General features: G+C 38.1%; 1 protein-coding gene across 1 annotated transcript in view; it reads right to left on the bottom strand.

Annotated features, from left to right (window-relative positions):
* The window catches only part of ROBO2 (roundabout guidance receptor 2), a 434,311-nt gene that overhangs the window by 378,812 nt on the left and 33,997 nt on the right, over positions 1 to 21,502 (bottom strand). Inside the window, exon 2 of the mRNA XM_053969447.1 lies at positions 11,213 to 11,539. Coding sequence (XP_053825422.1) covers positions 11,213 to 11,539 — 327 coding nt within the window. The remainder of the gene's footprint in view (positions 1 to 11,212; positions 11,540 to 21,502) is intronic.

The following is a 21,502-nucleotide window of genomic DNA, read 5'->3' as shown; positions in this document are numbered from 1 at the left end:
CCAAGCAAGATGGGAATTAGTATTATTAGCTATCTTTAAGCACATGTGCAGAACTGCAATTAAAAGCATAAATTTGATCTAGCCAAGTTCTCATTTGTTCAGAATGCAGGTGTATAATGAGAAAAGTGACATATAAGCACATATGCACCCAGTGTATTTATGATAGCCAGTCAAAATATTTTGATGAATAAGAAAATTAGCAGGTGAATTATATAAAGAACAGTCAAAGACAAGCTTTTATTCAAGGAAGAGAAAACAAGTCCTTATAATCTGACCAAGCTATTTGAGAAGAAAACCCAGATAAAAAAGAAAAACAATAACAGGGCTCTGTCCCAGTCTCTCCAAAAAATGTAAAAGCATAGGCTTCAGTGTAGACATCACTTAGACTAATGACACTGGCGGGAAAAGAAGTAGTTCTACAATAATTTGCAGATCCATTTTTTATGCCTTTCTTTCTTTTTTTGGAGGGAGGGCAGTGGAATGGTAGTGATTAGAGGTTTATTTTTTTTTTTTTCAGATGGTTGGTTTGCTTTTTGAAGCATTTCTGTAAGATATTAATTTCTTAAAGACAAAGGAAACCTTTTTGTTAGGATTGCTGCAACTTCTTTCCCTATGGTCCATTTTCTGAAAAGTTTATTTCTAGTAAGTGCTCCCAAGGGGGAGGGTGGGAGCAAGGGAGCCATATTTCCAAAATTTTCAATAAGACTGATACAATCAAAGTTTATATAACACATATAAAGATCTATTAAGAAGTCCAAAATTTGCAGTAACTGATACATTCAGGATCAGATACTACTCAAATGGGAACACAATAAAAGCATGAAGAAAGTCACCTGTCTTTTTTATAGTAGGCAGAAGAAGGCAAATAAAATGAAGAATATCCCTCATATTTTTAAGATATCATACTACCAATCAAAATATTTGGCTTCTGTCTGTGGTTGGGCAATCAACATGATACATGGCTTCAAACAGATGGCTCTGAGCCTCAAAGAAAATATTGCTACCACTGACTTCCAGACAGGCCTCTGTAGGAGAGGAATTCACAGGTCTGAAGCAGGTAATCAAGCTGCTTCTGCAGTACAGTAAGAATTGTATATATGCTAAGGGAGGGACCTGGAGCTCTAAGATACAAATCTTTAGTAGTTCCAGTCACTTTTCCCAGCTGAGCCTCCAGACTGCAGGCTACTTCTCCTCCAACAATCTGAATGAACAACAAGATTCAGACTACTTGAGGAAAATGTGACTTCTAGTTGCTGATTCTAAGTTTGAAACATAAAAGAAATATATAAAAATGAGAAGACAGAAACAATGTAAGTAGAACACAAAAGCAAATACTTTCTGAAAACAAATTCAAGTTAATTTTTTTTTGCCATTTACTCTTTAGTAACCAAGATGCTTTGCTAAAAAGAAAAACCATTCTGACAAACATTGTAACATTTTAACTTTCCAGCTTGCTTCATCAACCCCAAATTTACACCCAGACTGTGCTTTCCTATGGGCTTTGTTATCAACTTAATTTTAAAACATTCTAAACACTCCATACTTCAAGAGAACAGCAAGGTGCACAAAAACAAAGGAAGAATAACTGTGCAAGCATCTTTCTCATAAAGACAACCTTACAGTAAAGATAACACACATCTCAGTGGATAAGGTGACAGTGTGCCACCCACATGCTATCAACTACTCCAGGTTTTCCACTACCTGTGCTTTTTTTTTTATTCCAGCCAAGAAAAATAACCATACCTGTCCAGAATCCATGAGGTGAATGAGCCATTTAAAGTGCTTAAACTTCAAACACATAAGCTTAAACACCTCATGTATTCTCTAAATCAGTGTTTTTCACTATCCAAGATGGACCATTGCACTAGATGGACCCAGTGGGTCCATTATGCCACTGCTTCCCATGTGAAATAAAAGACATGATATATGACTATCTTAACAGTGCTGCTCTGGAGAAAACACAGGACTTCTCACATTCTAAACACACACAAAGTTCCATTTGGCATTCATCACTGCTAAAATCCAACATGACCATCCTACTATCTGTCAGCTTTATGACATTGTAACAGTCAGCAGATGGGGAATTTTTGTATACATTATGACCTGAAAAATAATTCCAAGCTTAGCCAGTACAGTATCTTTTGCAAGACTGTTGCTCAATTTATGCCCTTTAAACTGGGGATATTTTCTCATGTATGCTTTGATTTGAGATTACAAAAGAAACTACTTCCTTCCCACAAGCAATGTTTATATGTTCTTAACCTTGCTGGGTTGGTCATCTCTTCATAGGCTGACAAAAACTTGTTTCCTTCTCATTTATTTCATCAAATTATTTTGCATATGAAGTGAGCAACAGGCAGGTTTGAGTCCAATTAGTAGAAGAAAAGTCCTCCAGCAAGGTGCAGGTGGTTTAAGGAATTGCCAATTTTGAACACCAAGGCCAACATCTATTTTGGCATACAAGATGAGTCACTGAACCCAGCAGGACCCAACAGGAGGATCATTAGATGGGAAGAATGGGATGACACTGAAAATTAGTATAGGAGACACTAATTGAAGTGGAATAACAGCAAGTGCAAGGCCATATTCTATCAAACCCATCACAGGGAGGTTTGTGGCACAGTAGAGCTCATCTGTTACAAATTACAGCAGAAGAGAAAGAGCTGTGTCTGATTAGTATAGAATCACTATGAGTTACCAAAGGCTTATAAAATGTTAAACATGATCACAGGACTGATAAATCAGGGAACACTGAAGATTGTTATCAACATTAGTCCATCATGCACAGCATGCAAGTCTTGAAGTATTACATGCAATCTACCCACTCATGTCTCAGAAAACATATGCAGACTAGAACAGGTGATGAATGACTACTAGGATCAAGCAAATATTTTCCAAGTAAACTCATGAGCTTTTCTTGTTTAACTTGGCAATAGTGGAGATGAGAGAGACACCACGGTGGCCTGTAAATACAAAGGAGAGAAAACAACTACTGAAAAATCAGACCATAGAATCATAGAAGAAATGTAGAAAAAAATCATAGAATTTGAGAAGAAATGAACCTTTTAAATGTCATCTAGTCCAACCCCCCTGCAATGAGCAGGGACATCTTCAACTCGATCAGATTGCTCAGAGCTCCATCCAATCTGACCTTGAATCTGAACCTAACCTGTTTCAGGGTTTTGCCACCTCCACAGCAAAAAACTTCTTCCTTATATCTACTCTTGATCTACCCTCTTGTCATTTAACACCATTACCCCTTGTCCTAATGCAGCAGGCACTGCTAAAAAGTCTTTCCCCATCTTGCTTATAAGTTCTGTTTAAGCATTGAAATGCTCCTTTAAGATCTCCCCAGAGCCTTCTCTTTCCCAGGCTGAACGATCCTAATTTTCTCAGCCTTTCCTCATAGGAAAGGTGCTCCAAAATCACAAGAACTAGCATAAATCAAGCATGTTTATGTTTACACTGGAAACATGAAAATTATTTTTCTCACCATTAGAATACATAAGTTCCAAGACAGACTTTCAACAGAAACGGAAAGGAGTGAGCTTGAGGATGAAGGAGAAGGCAATCAAACTGCTTTTCAGACTGCAGCTTGAAATGTTTCCAAATGGAATTACCAAGTACAGCTGTGCAGAATATAGGAACTCAGCGATCCAGGACTCCCAGTTCTTTACAACTCTACATCCCTTTGTACAGTGGCAAATAGATCTATGAGACAGCAGAAAGTGACAGTGTACGCCTCCCTTCTCTATCACAATGAAGCCATTTCCCAACTATCAGTACACATTCACATCACTGCCACTTGAAAAATTCAAGCAAGAAGAGTGGAACAAAACCACCACTCCATTTCCCACATAAATTCGACTTATTAGAAACTTATATGAAGTATAAAATCTGTGGAAACTTACGATGTAGCACCAAAGCCACAATTAAATTTTACTTGTCTAAGAGTAAGAGCAAGGGAAGCTCATGTCTGAACAAAGACAAAGGGAAAAAAAAAAAAGGAGGTTAAGCATTTCTTCAAAAAATAGGGTGATTATCAAAATAAAAATCTATATCAATATATATACAAAGAGAGAGACAAAGATATGCATACATAAAACATCCACCAACTCATCCTGATGATTACTGTTAATTACCACAGTACTGAATCTTGTTAAAATTAAGATCATGAAAAATTTGCAAATGCATATTAAGCTTCACACTACAGAATAAAATATCATGAATGAAGCATATGCCAATAGCTAATATTTCAATGAACAGTCAAATAGCGCTTATTGGCTCCTGAGCAAAGAGAACATAGTTGTAAGAATTCAATGTTATCTTGTTCTCCTTCATTTCCCATATGAGCTAAAAAACAGAGAAATGTCAAAAAAAAAAACAAAAACAAAAACAAAACAAAAAAAAAAAACCCAAAAAAAAAAAAAAAAAAAAAAAAAAACCAAACAAAAACACCACCACAGCACATGATGATGTACCCACTAACAGATCAATCAGGAGCTGATTTCTTTCAAGGTTTCTGTGAAGTCTTCAGTTGCTCCTTAGCTGTCAACATTTTCTCAGGTAGATCATTCAGAGTGATGTAAACAGCACATTTGATTTAAAAAAAATCAAATAAAAGTTAAGGGGAAGAAAGAAGCCAATAAAAAGCAAGTGAGGAATGGGCAAGAAATTATTAGAAGGAGAATCAGATCAACTGCAAATACCTCCTAAAAATATAACACAAAGTTCTCTTTTATATGGGGAAAAAGGGTAGGTCCTGGGCAGAAGAATTCAAGAGATAAATAAGATATTCTACAAAAAGCATCTCTAATAATTTCTAGAGCTATTTCTACTGCAGGGATGCTGGGGATCATACTGGACTGTGTGAACACACAGTGCATGAGAGCACATTGCAGAAACTTATTAACCTGTTCTCAAGTATTAATTCACACAGTGTAAACACCTTCCAGCTGGTAAGGAAATTTTTCACTAGGCACACATAACCAACTGAGTTTAAGTGCTCACAACAAAAACTCTTCTGGCACCTGAGCCTGCTTGTTTTGTATGAGCAAAAATGTATCTATCTTTCTTTAGGGTTCACTGTGCTGTGAATGTGTACCAAAAAAAAAAAAAAAAATTACTATAAGACCACAGTATGAAAAAAAATTAGAAAAAGAACAAAAACAAGGCCTGGAGAAACCTTCAGGCATTGTACAGCTTGATATTATGAGTGATAGAATTTTAAGAACCTCTGGATTTACTTAAAATGTAAGGAGTCCTTAGCTCATTTAGCCTTTAAATATAGGTGGAGTTCAAAGGGTAAGAAATGAAGATGTAACAATGTGATGACTTGTCTAAATCCTAATGGATGATGGTGGGAAATGCTACTTCTGCCCACATGGAAGGTATCAATGCTGTAGCACAAAGTTAAACAGCTTGTGAGAAATGTGTGAGCAACAGAATCTAGGTTATCCAGATGAAGAGCACCTCTCTCATAAAAATTCTAGTTCATTCTGGCTATTGGAACAAAAATCACACCCTCTCAAATATGTAGCTTTCTTGTCTCAGGTGAATTCAGAAGAAATAAGAACACTCAGCTAAAACCTAGATTAATAAAGTAAATAAGCAGAACTATTTTTTTTTCGGCTCAAACAAATCTTTGCAATAAGATATCAAGTAAGGTTTTGGTTTATCTGATGTGTCTTCACTCATTTATATTTAGTAACCTCTTTAATTTCTACAAGTGACTGAGAATTACTGCCCTATACAGAAAATAATTTTATGTAATGTTTTCAAATAATGGTGTTCCCACTGGCTTCATCCTAATCCATGGAAAAGTCCACAGAAATTTCTTATTGCAAGCTTCAAAAGTACAGAGAAAGTTTAAGGTATTCACACCATCTTATGAAAACTTCTTATTCCCATATTATGTAATCAGATACAATTTTATTTGTTCTCTTCTACAAAGGGAATTTAATTTTTCTTAAGCATGTTGTGACAGTAGCCATGATTTGTTAAATTTCTTAAGAGAAAAAGCACAATGCTTTTCAGTGTCCTGATATTGCTCATAGACCAGACCACAGTCTCCAGCATTCCAATTCTTACAGTAATTATTCTGTCGTGATGAGAGCAGAAGAGTGCCAACTCGGACTTTCATACTCGGTTTAAAAGGATGAGGGTGAGAGAGGTAAGTAACAGGACATGCTCTCCAAATATGAAAGCAACCTCAGAGCAGATCAGACTTTAAAATTACCAGTAACAAAATGAATAACATGTTACTATCATACATAGAACAGAAACTAGATGGGAAAAACCATCCACCCATTTTACAGTCACATACACTGTGCTCTTCTTTCACTCTGAATATCTCATAGGAAATTATTAACTCCATTATTATGAACATATTGCAGCCTTTTGCACATGTTCCAGCAAATAGCCATTAACATTATGATGCAAAGGTGATTGCATAGCATATATTTTATATCTCTCAGCCTTTATTCACTGAACATTTCAATATATCTGGTTTATTTGTAAAATTACTGTCTCCCATGTTTAAGATGTGGCTTGCTTTGCAGAACACCTATGACTTCACACTAAACTCAGTGTATTTCTATAACCTCTCTTGTTACAGATAAAAACATAATTCAGTGTTGACTCTAACACAAACAGGATCATTATGTTTAGAGAGTGTTCCAAAGCCTGCTATCCAAGCAATCTATGGCATATAAATAATGCAAGACCTCGTCTTTCTCCAAATGACTTCAGTTCAAGCAGAGACTCAGAAAGATGGAAGCCCAAATTTATACTGCCATTACAAAATTCAATCTATTTCTGGTTCTCCAATTGAATTATGACTCGGAGGCTTCCACTATTTTCTGCACCAACCCACATGCTCCTAACCCATGCAGAAAAGAATCCTATTTGTGAATATCCCTGAGCTTTATTATTATTACATTAAAATGGCAGCAAATCCCAACTAATCTGAAAAGCTTCATGTTTGCTTTTAAAGGAAAGTAAGGTGGAAAAAGGGTCTGATTTCCCCTCCCCCCTGACCTCTGAACCACAACCTCCTCGCCACTAAAGCGTTCAACACCTCATTTAATCTCTCCTCGCTGCATTGGCACAGCACTGCAAAAGGAAAAGGGAAAAAAATAATCTGGGGACTTCATCAATTTTTCATGAATTTTCATTTAGGCCAAAGCCCCCTGTAACAGTGGTCGATAGATCAAGCTGCTGTCACATATTTAACACCTGGAGCTACAGCTGCTCTCCCTGGGGGCTGCCGCTGACTCTGGCTGGATCAGAGGCAGCCCCGGCCAGCGCGGGGACCCAGGCGCTCCTTCCCTGCTCACGTGTGGCGCCCCAGTGCTCCCAGCTGAAATCCTAGCTACACTCACTGCTGCAAATGTGTTTCCTGATATTCCCGCTGGAAAACTCCACCACGCAGCTTCGATCGCCTCAACTGGTGCATTGTTAAAAAAAACGTGCTTTTATTTTAAGACTTCTGGCGTTAGAATATGAAAGCAGTTTGGTGAAAGATAAAACTATTTCAAGCCTACTTCCCCTTCTAAATTCTCCCAAGAAAATCTGAACATCAACGTAAGTCTAATAATTGTTCAGTTTCAATTAAAAAATTCTAATGGACAAAATCAAAAGAAAGCTGTTTTACTCTTTTGAATACAACTCTTCATAAAGGTTTTAGGCTAGAACATCTGTTTTTAATGATTTAATCATAAAACAAAAACACTACATGAGAATTTTGCCACGTACAATTTGGAAGACTTGTTTGACTGGTAGCATGAGGATTATATTTTCTTTCTGAGGAAGCTCCTACAGAAGAATCTGCATGAAGCACACCATGAATTAATGCATTAAAACAATAAATAGAATAAGTCATTTCAATCCTAAACTGTGCCTTCAAATAATAACTCTTTCTTCTAAATACCAACTATTTCTTCTTAAATGTCTTCAGGAATGAAGATATTCTAAATTAAAGGCAGAAGTATTCTAAAAGCATCTTCAGTGTATTAATGATTTTTTTTTTTTTTTTTTTAAAGTAACTTTCCAAATCACAGTTCTTCACAGTTTTACTGACATGGACAATTTTTCCTGAGGCTATACATCAGTACAAAAATACCTGCCCTGGACTGGATGCATGTTCTCTGCAGAGGCATGAATTTAGAATATCTTACGTATATATAAGGTATACCCCTTTATAGGGGCTGGTAACTAAATTCATGTTTGGAAAAGGTGCAAACAACTTGATTACTCAACCAAAAAGAACTTAGGAATTTCAGCAACTTGAAGAAACTCACTCCAAAAAAAACCCCAAAGGGCTGTGTTCAAGATGGTTTGAACCATTCTGTGTCCCAGCTGAATTTAACTACTATCTTTATGCATAGATATGGATACATCAGATTTTCAATCCCATTACTTTTGTGGCATGGAGGGGGTAAAAAAAAGGAAATAAAAGAAAATTAATCATAATTAACACTGTTTATCATATTAATGCATAAGCACAAACACAGCCAACATATATACAAACCCAGGAGATATTTCTTCATAAACCATTCAAAAGTTTCAAGACCAATTATTAGCCACTGCCAGTTCCATAAGCAAAGTAAAACAATTACAGTCTCTTACTCTAAAACAGCACATTCAAGCATTTTAAACCTGTGAAAACCAGCAGTTTGCCCCTCATGGCACTATCTGAGGACACCGACAGTCAGATAATCCAGAACCCTGTTGACAGCAAAGGACAAGAGTCCTGTTTCTGGTGATGAAAACAGCTTGGCTTGGTGTGGAAAGAAGAGTTTTCAACACCATGACAGAGAGCACGAGTCAGACCAGATCACGTGCGGCCCCATGGATAGGGCTGCAGCATCCAGGCAACTCAGCAGCTTTCCAGCAGGAGTTGAGGACAGGTGAATGGGGACTCACTGCTGACAACAGCCTGTCACCAGGAACTCATTTCCTGAGCATGCAAACAGGCTGCCACAGACCTGCCCGGCTTCTTCAGCTCAGAAACGCTGACACCAAACAAACAAGAGACTTCAACTTCTCCCTGAAAGTCATTTGAAAATCTGACTTACGACCAAAAATTATCTCAAACCCAAGCAAAAACTGTAGTTTTGCTATCATCTTCCAAAGGATGCTTTTGATAAACACCAAGCACTGCCATGTGCTTTTAAAAATCACAATAGAATCTCTAAAATTATGAAAACAAGCCATGTATATATTATTTACATTTTTCTTCTTTGATGAAGACCTTTCTGTAATCACAGCCACGGTAGTGCTCAAGGAATGATAAAGCACTGTTGAAATGAAATAGAAGAGCCTGCTTTAGACAACTAAACCTTTAATTGGGGGGTTCAGGAAGTTAAATTTCAAAGCTATGGAAACGGTAAAAGCACAATGTTATTACAAAAACTTCGGCCATGGTTTCAGATGTGTTTCACATTCACAATGCTGCTGCTGTAAAATACCTGACAAAGGAGAATAGCTTTATTATTTTTAAGGTTTTCTACTATCTCCCATCTGATTAATGCCTGACCTGCCACCAGCTACGGCAGTTAAACAAACTCCAAAGACTGGAGATGGTGTAAAAAGAGTGTCACAGTAGTCAATGAAGTAAGGATCAGTGAAAACTGACAAGATATAGAGCACATTTAAATTTCAAAATAATCTTCAATTTTATGACTCAAGGTACAACAACTGGCACAATTTTTTGAACTTCAACAGGAGATCCTGAATCTCAACAGGATTACAATAACGATCTCAAGTGTTTAGGTCGCTCTCTTTGGATTTCTCAACAGTTAAAACACATGTATAAAGATGCAAATAATCCAGTAAATTTATCTAGTAATACTCACCCTGATTTCAGCCTTCCTTAAACTGGTTTCTCCTCAACTCCCAAATACCAACCAAAACTGGAAAAAATTCTGTGACGCATTTACTGGCACATTTATTTCTGCTTTGATAGTGTGCCAAAACTGTTTTCATTTTTTGTTTGACACAGTTTTGAATCTAGGTTACAACAGGTGAAATATAGTGAAAATGTCTGTTTCTACTTGGCTTTATTCTGCCATTTAAATATTTCAAAAATGCAATTTTCTGCTATTTCTGAGAAAACAGAAGCCTTAATATCAACCATATTAGCTATGAAAGTCTGAAGACTGCATTAGGAACAAAGATTTCTATTCTGTGCTTCCTCCCTTTAAACATACCATCTACTGTGAACTTTAATCCATTCTTTATCAACTAAGCAATACAAATTTGTTCTAAAGCCCTACTTCAAACACACTTTAGGGAAACCACTTTCAGATGAAGAGCTGCAGGTGAAAAACTCAAGCCCAGCAAGAAGAGAGCACTCATAAATCTATTAAAATACAATTATTGACAATGATGCACATTCTGAATAAAAAGATCACTGTTGATTCAACCCATATAACTAAGCAGCAAGAAAAAAAAAAATCCATGTGCAACTTGCATATGGATGCACAATCCATGTGCATATTTTATGTCTGATGAGATTGTTTGCTGTGAATATAATGCATGTATCTGCTAACTCTACTAGAAGCAGACTACTCATACCAGGTCGGCTCTGAAAGAGCCCTGTTGACTTCTCTGTTAAGACAAAGAGAATCGATAAAGACCAAGACTGGTCTGGATGATATGAGAAATGGCCAACAATTTCACTTGCCACTCACATAATGAATGAGGCCTGGGTCAAATTTATGATTGAGGAGTGTATATTGAGGTTTCCAGCAGCACAGAACATGAGTCACCAAGATGCTGTCTGCTTCTGTTGAGTTAACAGATTATGAGATAAAGAGAAACAGACAGTGCACCTTAGATTAAATGATAGGTATTTTTCCACATTAGTTCCAGTATAACCAACTCTAGACATCATTTAAAAATTAGATTATTCGTCAGAGGAAGATTATCCTTTGTCCATGTTTGTGCCAATCACGATTATACTCTGGCTAGAACCTCATTTCAGTATAAATCACTTTGTACGGTCACTGCTATGAACCAACACATGTGAAAATGCCTTGACTAAGAGCAACAGCTAATGACAAAATGCTGTACTTATCCCCATTTGTTATCTCCCAGGATGCTGGCTGTGTGCAGGGGCTGGGTGACAGCATAAAAGCCACCATTTTACAGAATGCTAAACAGGTAAAACAAAAGTTTTACAGAATATTAAACAAATAAAACTACTCACATGCCACTTCCAGAGATGCATTGCGACTCACAGCTTCTCCAAGGTAGTTCCTTGCTACGCAAACGTAGCTTCCCTCGTCGGGTTTACTCCTGCGCCCGTGCACAATGCGTAAGAAAAATAAAGATCCGCTGGGCAGCAGCATCCGGTGGGAGCGCGGGTCGTCCTTGTCCGTTTCCACCCGCTCGCCATCCTTGTACCACTCGATGGTGGGGGTCGGCCTTCCCTCTGCTTTGCAGTTCAGAGTAGTTGGCTCTCCTTTAGACACTATCACATCTGAAGGATGCTCAACAATCCGTGGTGGAAAGTCCTCTTGGCGGAGTCGGGATCCTAAGGAAAAGAACAAAGGGAAGAGAGAACAATTTATTTGTGCTTTAGGCATCACGAAAAGCTCTCGCAAGTTACTCCTTTAATGTTACAAAAACTCAAAAAAATAGAAAAAGAAAACCTATACAACATCTGAGATTGCTTTGTCTGATATCAGGGGCTGTATCAGACACTCTCCTATCTAAAAACCAGAGATAGACTAACAGAGATAACCCTCTATAGTGTTATCAAACCCATACCAGATGCAGACTGTGCTTAGAGGAGGATCCCTTACACATAGTTGTATGACAATCTTTTTTTTTTTTTTTCTGATAATCTTCCTATTTACATTTACTTCCTGATCACTGTGTGCTTCCAGATTCCCCTCATAGCTACTGCTTTCTCATCCTTTCATCTGCCAGATTCAACAGGAGAACATCCAAAACCACGGTATCTTGCCACCCCATTACTTAACAGTTCTTTGCAGTTTGACATGTACGCTTTGTGTCCCTTTTCCACAAAACAGTCCCGGTATAGAAAGAGAATGAGAAAAAGGAAAGCCAGAAGGGAAATCTCAAATGTCAGCTCACTTCAGAAATTTTCAGTTTCAGGATTGCATGTATACATACATGCACATACACATAAATACAATATAGGCAGAGAATCATAGAATGGCCTGGGTTGGAAGGGACTTTTAAGCTCATGTGGTTCCAAACCCCTACCATGAGCAGGGACACCTTCCACTAGACTAGGTTGCTTAGAGCCCAATGCAACCTTACCTTGAACACTTCCTTCCACATTAAATGGTACAGACACTCTCCAGTCCTGCATATCTAATTAGACTACATGAGCCTGGAAAAATATTTCTGCAACAGTCACGGCAGTTTGTGCCTCAAAAATCATCTTTTCTAGCATGGATCCTGAAAATCCTTTGAGTGGAGCTGCCACAGTGCTACAATTGATCTGCACTTCTTAAATTCAAGGTAAACCAGCCTCTGCAGGTTAGTGAAACATTTGTCTCAATTTTCTGATCAGCAGTTTTGCTGAGTGGTAGAAAAGCAAATGTCTTAATTATAGTCTAGGCTCTACATACTTTAAAATATTTTCAATGCCTCATTTACTGCAAAAGTTATGAGGAAAGGCATAAGGATCCATTCAACAGAGTGAATCCACCTTTGGACTTCTGTTTTACTAACACTCAGGTCATTAAACTAAGGCTTGCCACTGCAGTTAAGTGCTACATTGATGTTGCACAAATTGGCTCTTTCAGTGGCTTCCAGATTCTATTACCAAAACAGCAAAGAAATCCATAATCTGCAATGCCTGTACATGAAAAAAACCCCATAATCTATAACTAAGCACAGATGAATTTACGGGACATTTGGAAGAAAATTACATATTTTATTCTCATTTCTACTGACAAAAAAATCTAACAGGAGAATCTCCAGCTAAAAAATAACCCTAGTCCATGACCCCATACACAACATCAAAAAAGACTGAAATCATCATTAAAGATAAATGACAGCACATGGGACTAAAAAGCCAAACTCATACTCTGATTAGAAACATTTATATTTATAATACTCCAGACACAAGTCTACCAACTTAATTCATTGCTTATTCTCAAAAAGCAGACAAAACCCCACCAGTTGTATTAAGAAATTTCTATTAACAGTATGGGGAAGAATAGGAAAGCTGAGGAGTTTCTGCAACATGAGAGGGACTTAAGGGAGAGAACAGATACAAGTGAATTTTGATAAATGCTTAATACAGGGTAACAAAATTAGTAGCAAGAAATGCAAAATGCAAATCCAAAATATTAGTTTTCTTGTACACAAAGATTTGTTGCTAGTGTTCAGAACTCCTAGAAGTATATCTTACACAGACTTACAGGCCATGTTTAAAGCTGTGCAAAAAGCTTCCTCCCATAAAATGCTTAACCTTATGCAAGCCAATTAAAAAGCCCTCCTGAGGTCACAATAGGGCTGATTCTTCCTCTTCAGTACTGATGTTTATCACAAAACTGGTGCTTACTCACTCTACCCTAATTAAGCAATTTCTGCTCAAGAGAGGGTCGAGATGTGAGCAGCCAGGATCATACCATTGTGCAAGGAGAAAGGCTCAGGAGGTGTTTCAAGGGGGCATCAGACCACACATTCCTGTGATGGCTGGATACACCTACAGCTATCCAGGGCTACAAGGAATTCCCCTCATCATGCAGTTAGAAGAGGGGGGAAGCAAAACACACACAAGATCGTTTACAGAGCACACTGAACTCCCTCCTACCAAAGTAAACTGAGCACCAAGACACATTCCCAAAGGTTATGCTGATTTAGAAATAACAAAAGAAACCAGAAATTTGGCTCCACTGCTTGTCTCTAGACACTGGCTGCATATCAGAAAGAGACAGACGCAAGTGGTGTTTGATTCTAGTTTTGATTCTTTCACTATGGTCCCCCCCACAATTCTCTTACAAGTACAGCCTCATTTAGAAGGAACAGACATTCTAATAACCCCATGAGCTGTCTGGGCAGAAGATACTTTTACTGCAGAGCAGGATGCAACCATGACCTTAAGCAGGCAGCTGTGGGATATACCCATACAGCTTCCTTTTCTATTCCTCCCCCAGGATTTCCATTTGGTGCATGCATAGAGCATATGAGCAACCCCTGAGTTTAGGAGCCCTTAAGTCTTTGCTATGATAGACTGCAATGACTTCACATGAGCTTTTACATGCTGGTGAGCAAAAACAAAATTTCTACAGTATTAGAATCGTTGGAGCTACTCCACGGGAGGGTTCCAGTGCCTGACCACCCTCATAGTCAAGAACTTCTTCCTAATATCTAATCTAAACCTACTCTCACTTTAAATCATAGCCCCTTGTCCTGTCACCTCAGGCTCTTGTAAAACATCTCTCTCTATCTTTCCTTCAGGTTCTCTTCACGTACTGGAAGGCCACAACTATATCACCACAAAGCCTTCTCTTCCCCAGGCTGAACAATTCTAACTCTCTTAGCTTTTACTCACAGCAGAGCTGCTCCACCCCTCTGATCACCTTGGTGCCTCCTCTGGCCTGGCTCCAGCAGCTCCCTGTCCTTCCTGTGCTGGGAGCCCAGAGCTGGATGCAGCCCTGCAGGTGGGGTCTCAGCAGAGCGGGGCAGAGGGGCAGAATCCCCTCCCTGCCCTGCTGCCCACGGGGCTCTGGATGAGCCCAGCACACGTTTGGCTTTCCAGGCTGCCAGTGCTCGTGGCCTATTCGTGTCCAGCTTAATGGTGTACTGTGGCATTTTTATGTGTGATTAAATTAATCTTGACTTTAAATTGAACATCAAGTTATCAACTTACATTGCCTAAGATATTGCAATACAATATTTTGTCACTCTAACAAACACAGCTTTCATTTTCAGACACCAGAGTCTGCTAACTACTGACAATTGCTGACCTGATAAATGCTGACTAATGGGAAACACTGTAGTTCTCATAATAACTGGTGACATTATAGATTTGTCATAAACTGTCACTTCATAAGTAAAGAACATTTGCATTCATATCTACCTTTATGTGAATAATTTCTGCAGCAGTCACTGCTAAAGTCTTTTGAGGTCAGGACACTGAACAGGGGAAGCCCAGACTCTTATTGGAACCAAGCAAGAGGAAACTGCTGGGGGACACACTTTGTCCCAAAAAAAGCAAAAGAATGTTCCAGTTGTTTGTATGTCCCTGTGCAGCACATGTACTGAAATATATTCACCAACACTTCTTACACTCTCCTTCCTATATTATGAATTTATGTACTTACATATTCCTAATCAAAGTAGGGAAATAAAGTAAGAAAAGTGAGGAAAATTGACCAAAGGAGGAAAAAGAAAATGTAGCCTGCATATTGTACTCCAGGTGTCAACTCTGCTCTTCGACTACCCTACTTTAACTTAATCCAGATGTGTTGGGCAAGACAATCCCTGAGAATCACCTCCAAGACTACTCCTTTGGGAAGCATAAAATACCACAATCACTCATTCATTTTGACTACTTCAGCATCACAGTGCCAGCTAAGTCAGGTTGTCTGCACAACTACCACCGAGCCTCATGTATTTGCTTTTATATGCTCAGACTTCCTCACAAGTCTCCTCAGGGATCCAGTGTACAATACAGTTGCAGCTACACTGGTAGCGTATCAGCAGAAGGCCTAATATTTTCAGTTTAGCCTCACTGATCCTACAGTCAAATAATCCTAAAAAATTAATTGGATGCAAGAATTTTTAATAATAAATGAAATAGATTTGCTGTAGACACACAGGTGCAAGCAGAAAAGGAGACTAAAGCAAAGAGTCAATACTCTGTTCTTTTTTACTGCATTTCCTCAGAGCCACTATGCAATCACTGTCCCAAGAGGAAATCACAGAATAGTCTGGGTCTCTAAAGATCATCTAATTCCAACCCCCATGCCATGACTTGGCCAGCTTGCTCAGAACTCTGTCCAACCTTTCTGGGATGGGGCATCCACAACTTCTCTGGGTAACCTGTTCCAGTGCCTCACCACCCTCACAGTTAGAATGTCTTCCTAATATCTAATTCAATCCCACTCTCTGTCAGTTTGAAGCCATTCCCCCTTGTCCTGTCTCTCCATGCTCTTGTAAAGTCTCTCTCCATCTTTCTTGCAGGCTCCCTTCAGGTGGGAAGGCCTGGAAGGCTTCAATTAGGTCATGTGCTCTCTGTCTAACATACACAAATCATCACAGAAAAAGGCATTCAGCAATTCACTTTTTAGTCCTCCTAGTCCACTACCTTTCAAAATTTCTAGAAGAGACTTTCATTTATTGCACTTCACAGTCTTCAGGTTTTAATTGACTTCACATAAAGGCCAAATGTTGATTTAATCTATTAAGCCTACTCTCTAAATAAGTGGCTACAAAGCTAATGGTCTGTCATACCAGAAGAGCAACGGTACAGACTAAATTCAGAGATATTTAACTCATTTCTCAAATCAACAAAACATTCATGGCTATTGGGCCAGCAGTGGTTAAGAGACAGGCTAGCAATTACATTGTAACTACTGAACCATTTTAAAGAAAAAACAATATTGCATTAGTTTACATGTTAACACTCTGAGCTAGTTTTTAATAATACAGATTTCTGAAATGCCTTCAAGAACCTCCTCAAAATTCTCTTCCCCCCTCTGACTTTATCAGCACCTGTCACCATCTGACATCACAATTATTTGCATCTCTAAGTATTTTCCAACTTTTACCTACCTCACTTCCTATATACAGAAAAGCTCTTCCTCAGCTGACCTCCAAGGCTACTAATCCTTTTATATCCTTCCTGAAAGCTCTCATTTTGATTCCTTTAACATTCCAAACACATAGCTTTAATATACTTGGATATTTACATACTCCAATCTACCCTACTGTTCTCATGCTACTGCTTTGAAAGGGATGCTTAAAAATGGGATGTGATGTTTTACATTGTGCCATATATTTGAAATACTTCCAGTTCAGGAGTTCTAACAGGTCACACTGAACAGGTGTATTGTATATTAGGTTCGGAAAGAAAGTGTTGCCAACAAGAGCAACAGAAGTTGTTGCAATAATGGAACTTGAAAGACAATCTCACAATATATCACAGAGTCACAAAATCCTTTCAGTTGGAAAAGACCTCCAGGATAATCAAGTCTAACTTTTTACCAGCCACCACCCTGTCAACTAGATCATGGTGCCACATCCAGTCATTTCTTGAACATCTCTAGGGATGATGACTTCATCACCCCCCGGGCAGCCCATTCCAATGTTTAACAACCCATCCCGTAAAGAAATGTCTCCTGTCCAGCCTGAACCTCCCCTGGCACAGCTTAAGACAGGGTCCTCTTCTCCTACTGCTGGTTGTCTGGAAGAAGAGACTTGACTCCCACCTGGCTGCACCCTCCTTTCAGGGAGTTGTAGAGATTCATAAAGCCACCCTGAGCCTCCTTTTCTCCAGGCTAAACAGCTCCAGCTCCCTCAGCTGCTCCTCATATGAGTTATTAGTTATTTCATGCCTCTGATAGCATTTTGAATGCATTCCCTCCAAGAGTCTGCCAACAACACATGTTCTCCCTGAGACAGCGCAAAAGGACTGTTTATCAAGGAGACAAACAGCAAAACTGTGATAGGAAAAAATATATCTCCTACAACAGAAAGCTAAAGATGCAGGAAGAAAAGGCCCTGTGTACATTTGATTTTATAGACAGGACAGCTCCAAAGTTATATTTAATGCCAAAGAACCTTCTTTTATGCTAGAATCTTGGTTTATTTTCACTGCAACAATTAAGAAAAAATGAAACTGAAAGTAAGGTATTAAAATCCCAATGAAAAAATCATGTGCTTTAAATGGATGGACAGCTACAGAAGTGTCTGCAGAATCTCTTCTGGCTACATTAGATGTCTCCCAGTTCTCCATGGCCAGACTCCAGCTCTTTTTTTGACTTATGCAGACTTTACAAAGACAATTCCACAGCTACTTAGTTAGATCTACTGAAGGACAGTCACTGTTCATTTTCCCACTTCTTTGCACGCCTCGTTTCACAAGAGAAGTACTTATCAGAAACACTTATTGCACACATTTGTTTGATGTAATGAATAAGTCTGTTGCTTTTGCCACCCTTTTAGGCACAAAATCAACTGAAGGCAAGCTGAGATCTCAAGAAGAGCTCCAGTCAGTCACATCTTAGTTCAAACAAAATCTAACATGGAAAAAAGTCAAGATAATGAGAAAACTCAACTGGAATACAGGCTGATGCACTGGCACCAGGCTGAATATTCGACATGCATTCCTCTAGGCAAAGTGACATGGCAAGGACGGCATTTTGAAAATTTGTATTTTACAGTCTCTCCCCCCTTCTGAGATTTGGCAGATGGGAAAAGACTCCAGGGATACAACTGTTTCCAAGGTAAGGTTTTTGTTCAAAGCTGTGTCAGCTACGACAAAGTCCTCTGAAAGCTTTTCCTTGAGCAAAATTAATCCATTAAACAACATATCCTAACTTCCCCAGGACATGTGCCTGCAGATAAGTCACCTTTCCTATAGACTGTGTCTGCCAAGAGGGAGAGCAGGAAACGCTGACAAGAAAGATCAATAACTGTCATTAAAAACATTGACCAAATCTTACTGGAAGGTTGATTTCATTAAGTTTCTCTTGTATGAAACTCTGACTTTGCTAAACAAGGTGGAATCAACTCTACTATTAAAGAAACACTGTAAATAAAATTCCTCTTTTTTTTTTTTTTATTAATGTGGATAATAATCCAGTGCCATAGTACTGGATCATCCTTTTCCTTATATAAAATTATTTCAGGGGAAGCATTCCAAAACTGACATAAAGGCTTAATGCAATTTAACTGTCATTCACTTTTCTTTAATTGGTTTCTCATCACATACAAGTATTTGTATGAGTGTCACATTTCATTTTTTTTGCAGAGCCATAATATACCTTAAAATTTATTTCTAGCACACTGCCTGGGATGGAACAGCATGTTAGGGATGCAGTCAAGAGACAGGAGTGAGCACAATAGCCCTGAAAACTGGTATATAGATTCACAGGCGAATGATTAATCTTTTTTCCCCAGGTGAAAAGTGATGTTATAAATACAAGTCACTGCTTCAATGAGAAAGTTACATTGATTTGTTTATTGCAAAGCAGTATGGTTTAGAGTTCAAGTCAAGAAATAAAATATCTACCAGAGCTATGCTCCCTGAATCAAGATAACAGACAATTATTTGCTTAATAATACACCAAAGCTTAATAACACACCAGCACCCACACACATACACACAAAAAAAAACCACACAAAAGCCCCAGCAAACCCAAACCAGCTTCACTTTTAGGTTCTTTCTCAAAAAAGCTCTAGGTTTTGAAATCAGAATAGTTGCTCCAATTTGAGTGTGGATTTCATTAATGTTCATAAATGGACTTCAACTAATGAGATTATAAAAATGACTTGAAGAAGTAAAGAAGATAGGGAGAGAAGGGGAGCACTTCCAGCCATGAAAAGCAAAAAGGACAATGTTTATGTGTATGTGTGCATATATGTCTCTGTATTTATATGCTGTGTGTACACACATACCACATCTATATTTCCACAATGTACACACACACCTTCAAGTGCCAGGTGACCTCCAGAAGTCCCTTCTAATCCAAATTATTCTATGATATATACACAGCATATAACAAAAGCATCAAAGGAAAAAAAAAACTCTCTTTTTTTTTTATCCAGAAGAACTCAAGCACAACAGCTCTTCCCTTGGGAGCCTTTCCAGATCACTCTGGAATTTAACAAAGCAAAGTCCAAGTGTGTGCCCGACTCTAAAAACATCTTTCAGCTATTTTCAGGTCAAGGATGGAAGGTAAAAAGCAGATATTGCTTACAGACAGCACAGTAATTTATTATACAAGGGGCATATTATCATAGCACTGGGGACTGGCAATGGCTCCTTATCAGCCAGGCAAAGGGAAGCTTTGCAGCTTCCCTGATACCACTGGAGAAACCAATGGCTTATTAGAAGCAAGTAAACTTCGCTTTTGCATAGAGGAGTTGATAACCACAGGCTCTCCAAAGTCTAAAGCTTTCTACTGATAGATGATAATGACCATCCAAGGCAACATTAAAAGATACATTAAAAAGCTTTAAAAAGGAGCAATTAGAAAAACACATCCATTTTAACAGTGTTAAGCTAAAACAGCTATAAAAAAAGCTTTTAAATGACAACCAGGTCCAGATCCCATCAAGAACCATGAGTCAACTAGTTCTCAAATTAGAATAAAATTTCTGCAATCTATGAAATCAGCCTACATTTGTAAATGAAGGAAGAAGGGATTTCTACTATAAGCACAGCAAGCATTTTAACTTTGATGTTCTGAATTTGATCCTGCAGCCACTATGTTCTCTGCTGACACTGGTCACAAAGATTCCCTGAACCACACCACTTGTGAATGTCTAGGGAATTATAAGTACACAATATCAATACTTGACTTAAAATTTGACCCAAACATCCTAAAGAAACCTTTCATAAAGTTCCAAGTAACTGTCAGCCAACAAGTATTACTTTTGCAGTGAAGCTCTCAATAAAATTTAAAATAGTATGACAAATAGCAAAAGCTCATTGTAATATCTTGGTTTAGAAATCTACAAATTACATCTTCATGATTTGTCAAAGACTCTCTTTGGAAGCTTCAGCTAGTTTGGAATACTTTTTCCAGATATCCATGGATGAAAATATAGATCATATAGAAGAAACATTCTAATCCTACTTTTTTCTAACCCCATATTGAGTAAATAATCTCAAAAGTAAATATGCTCAAAAGTGGAAGGCTTTTGGAATTAGCATGAACTTCTCACAAGGTGTATCTCTCCTACCTATGTCAACAAAAAAGAATCAGGTGAACAAATACAGGCACTCCAAGATTTAGGGGTATGTTTATAATTGCCCCTTCGTTTCACCTTCTGCTAGCTGGCATTTTAAAAACTCATTTAGCCACCCAATGCTTGATAACAAACAACTTCTACAGAAAATTCAGCCACATGCTATTTGTGCCAATATATGTCAGGTTTATAAACACCTCATATATCCCAAGTACAAAAGATCACAATTTTTATATTGCTGCTTTACAGCATGCATTTGTCTTTTTATATATTTACAAGTTTAGCATTTAGGTTTTTTGTTTGGTTGGTTTTCCCCTGTTTAAAAAGTAAATATTTTACTGCAAATACTGCATTTTTTTTTTGTTTGAACACCAAAATGTCACCAGCTTTTCAATGGTTACCACACTGGTATCTGAAGGTCATATTATTGACTCTTTTTGTATACGGAATTCTCACCACTAATAATGGGAAACTTCACACAAAATTCCAATTTATGAACAAACATCTACATGTCCTAACTCTTGTTTCTCCTGATGTATGTATAGCACAATTATATATATATAATGTGAGAGAGCATCTTCTGTTAAGAGAA

This window comes from Vidua macroura, chromosome 2, assembly GCF_024509145.1.
Source record: "Vidua macroura isolate BioBank_ID:100142 chromosome 2, ASM2450914v1, whole genome shotgun sequence".
In the NCBI taxonomy this organism is placed as follows: Eukaryota; Metazoa; Chordata; class Aves; order Passeriformes; family Viduidae; genus Vidua; species Vidua macroura.
Note: the sequence above shows the minus strand (reverse complement) of the source record. Positions and strands in the feature narration are given on the sequence as shown.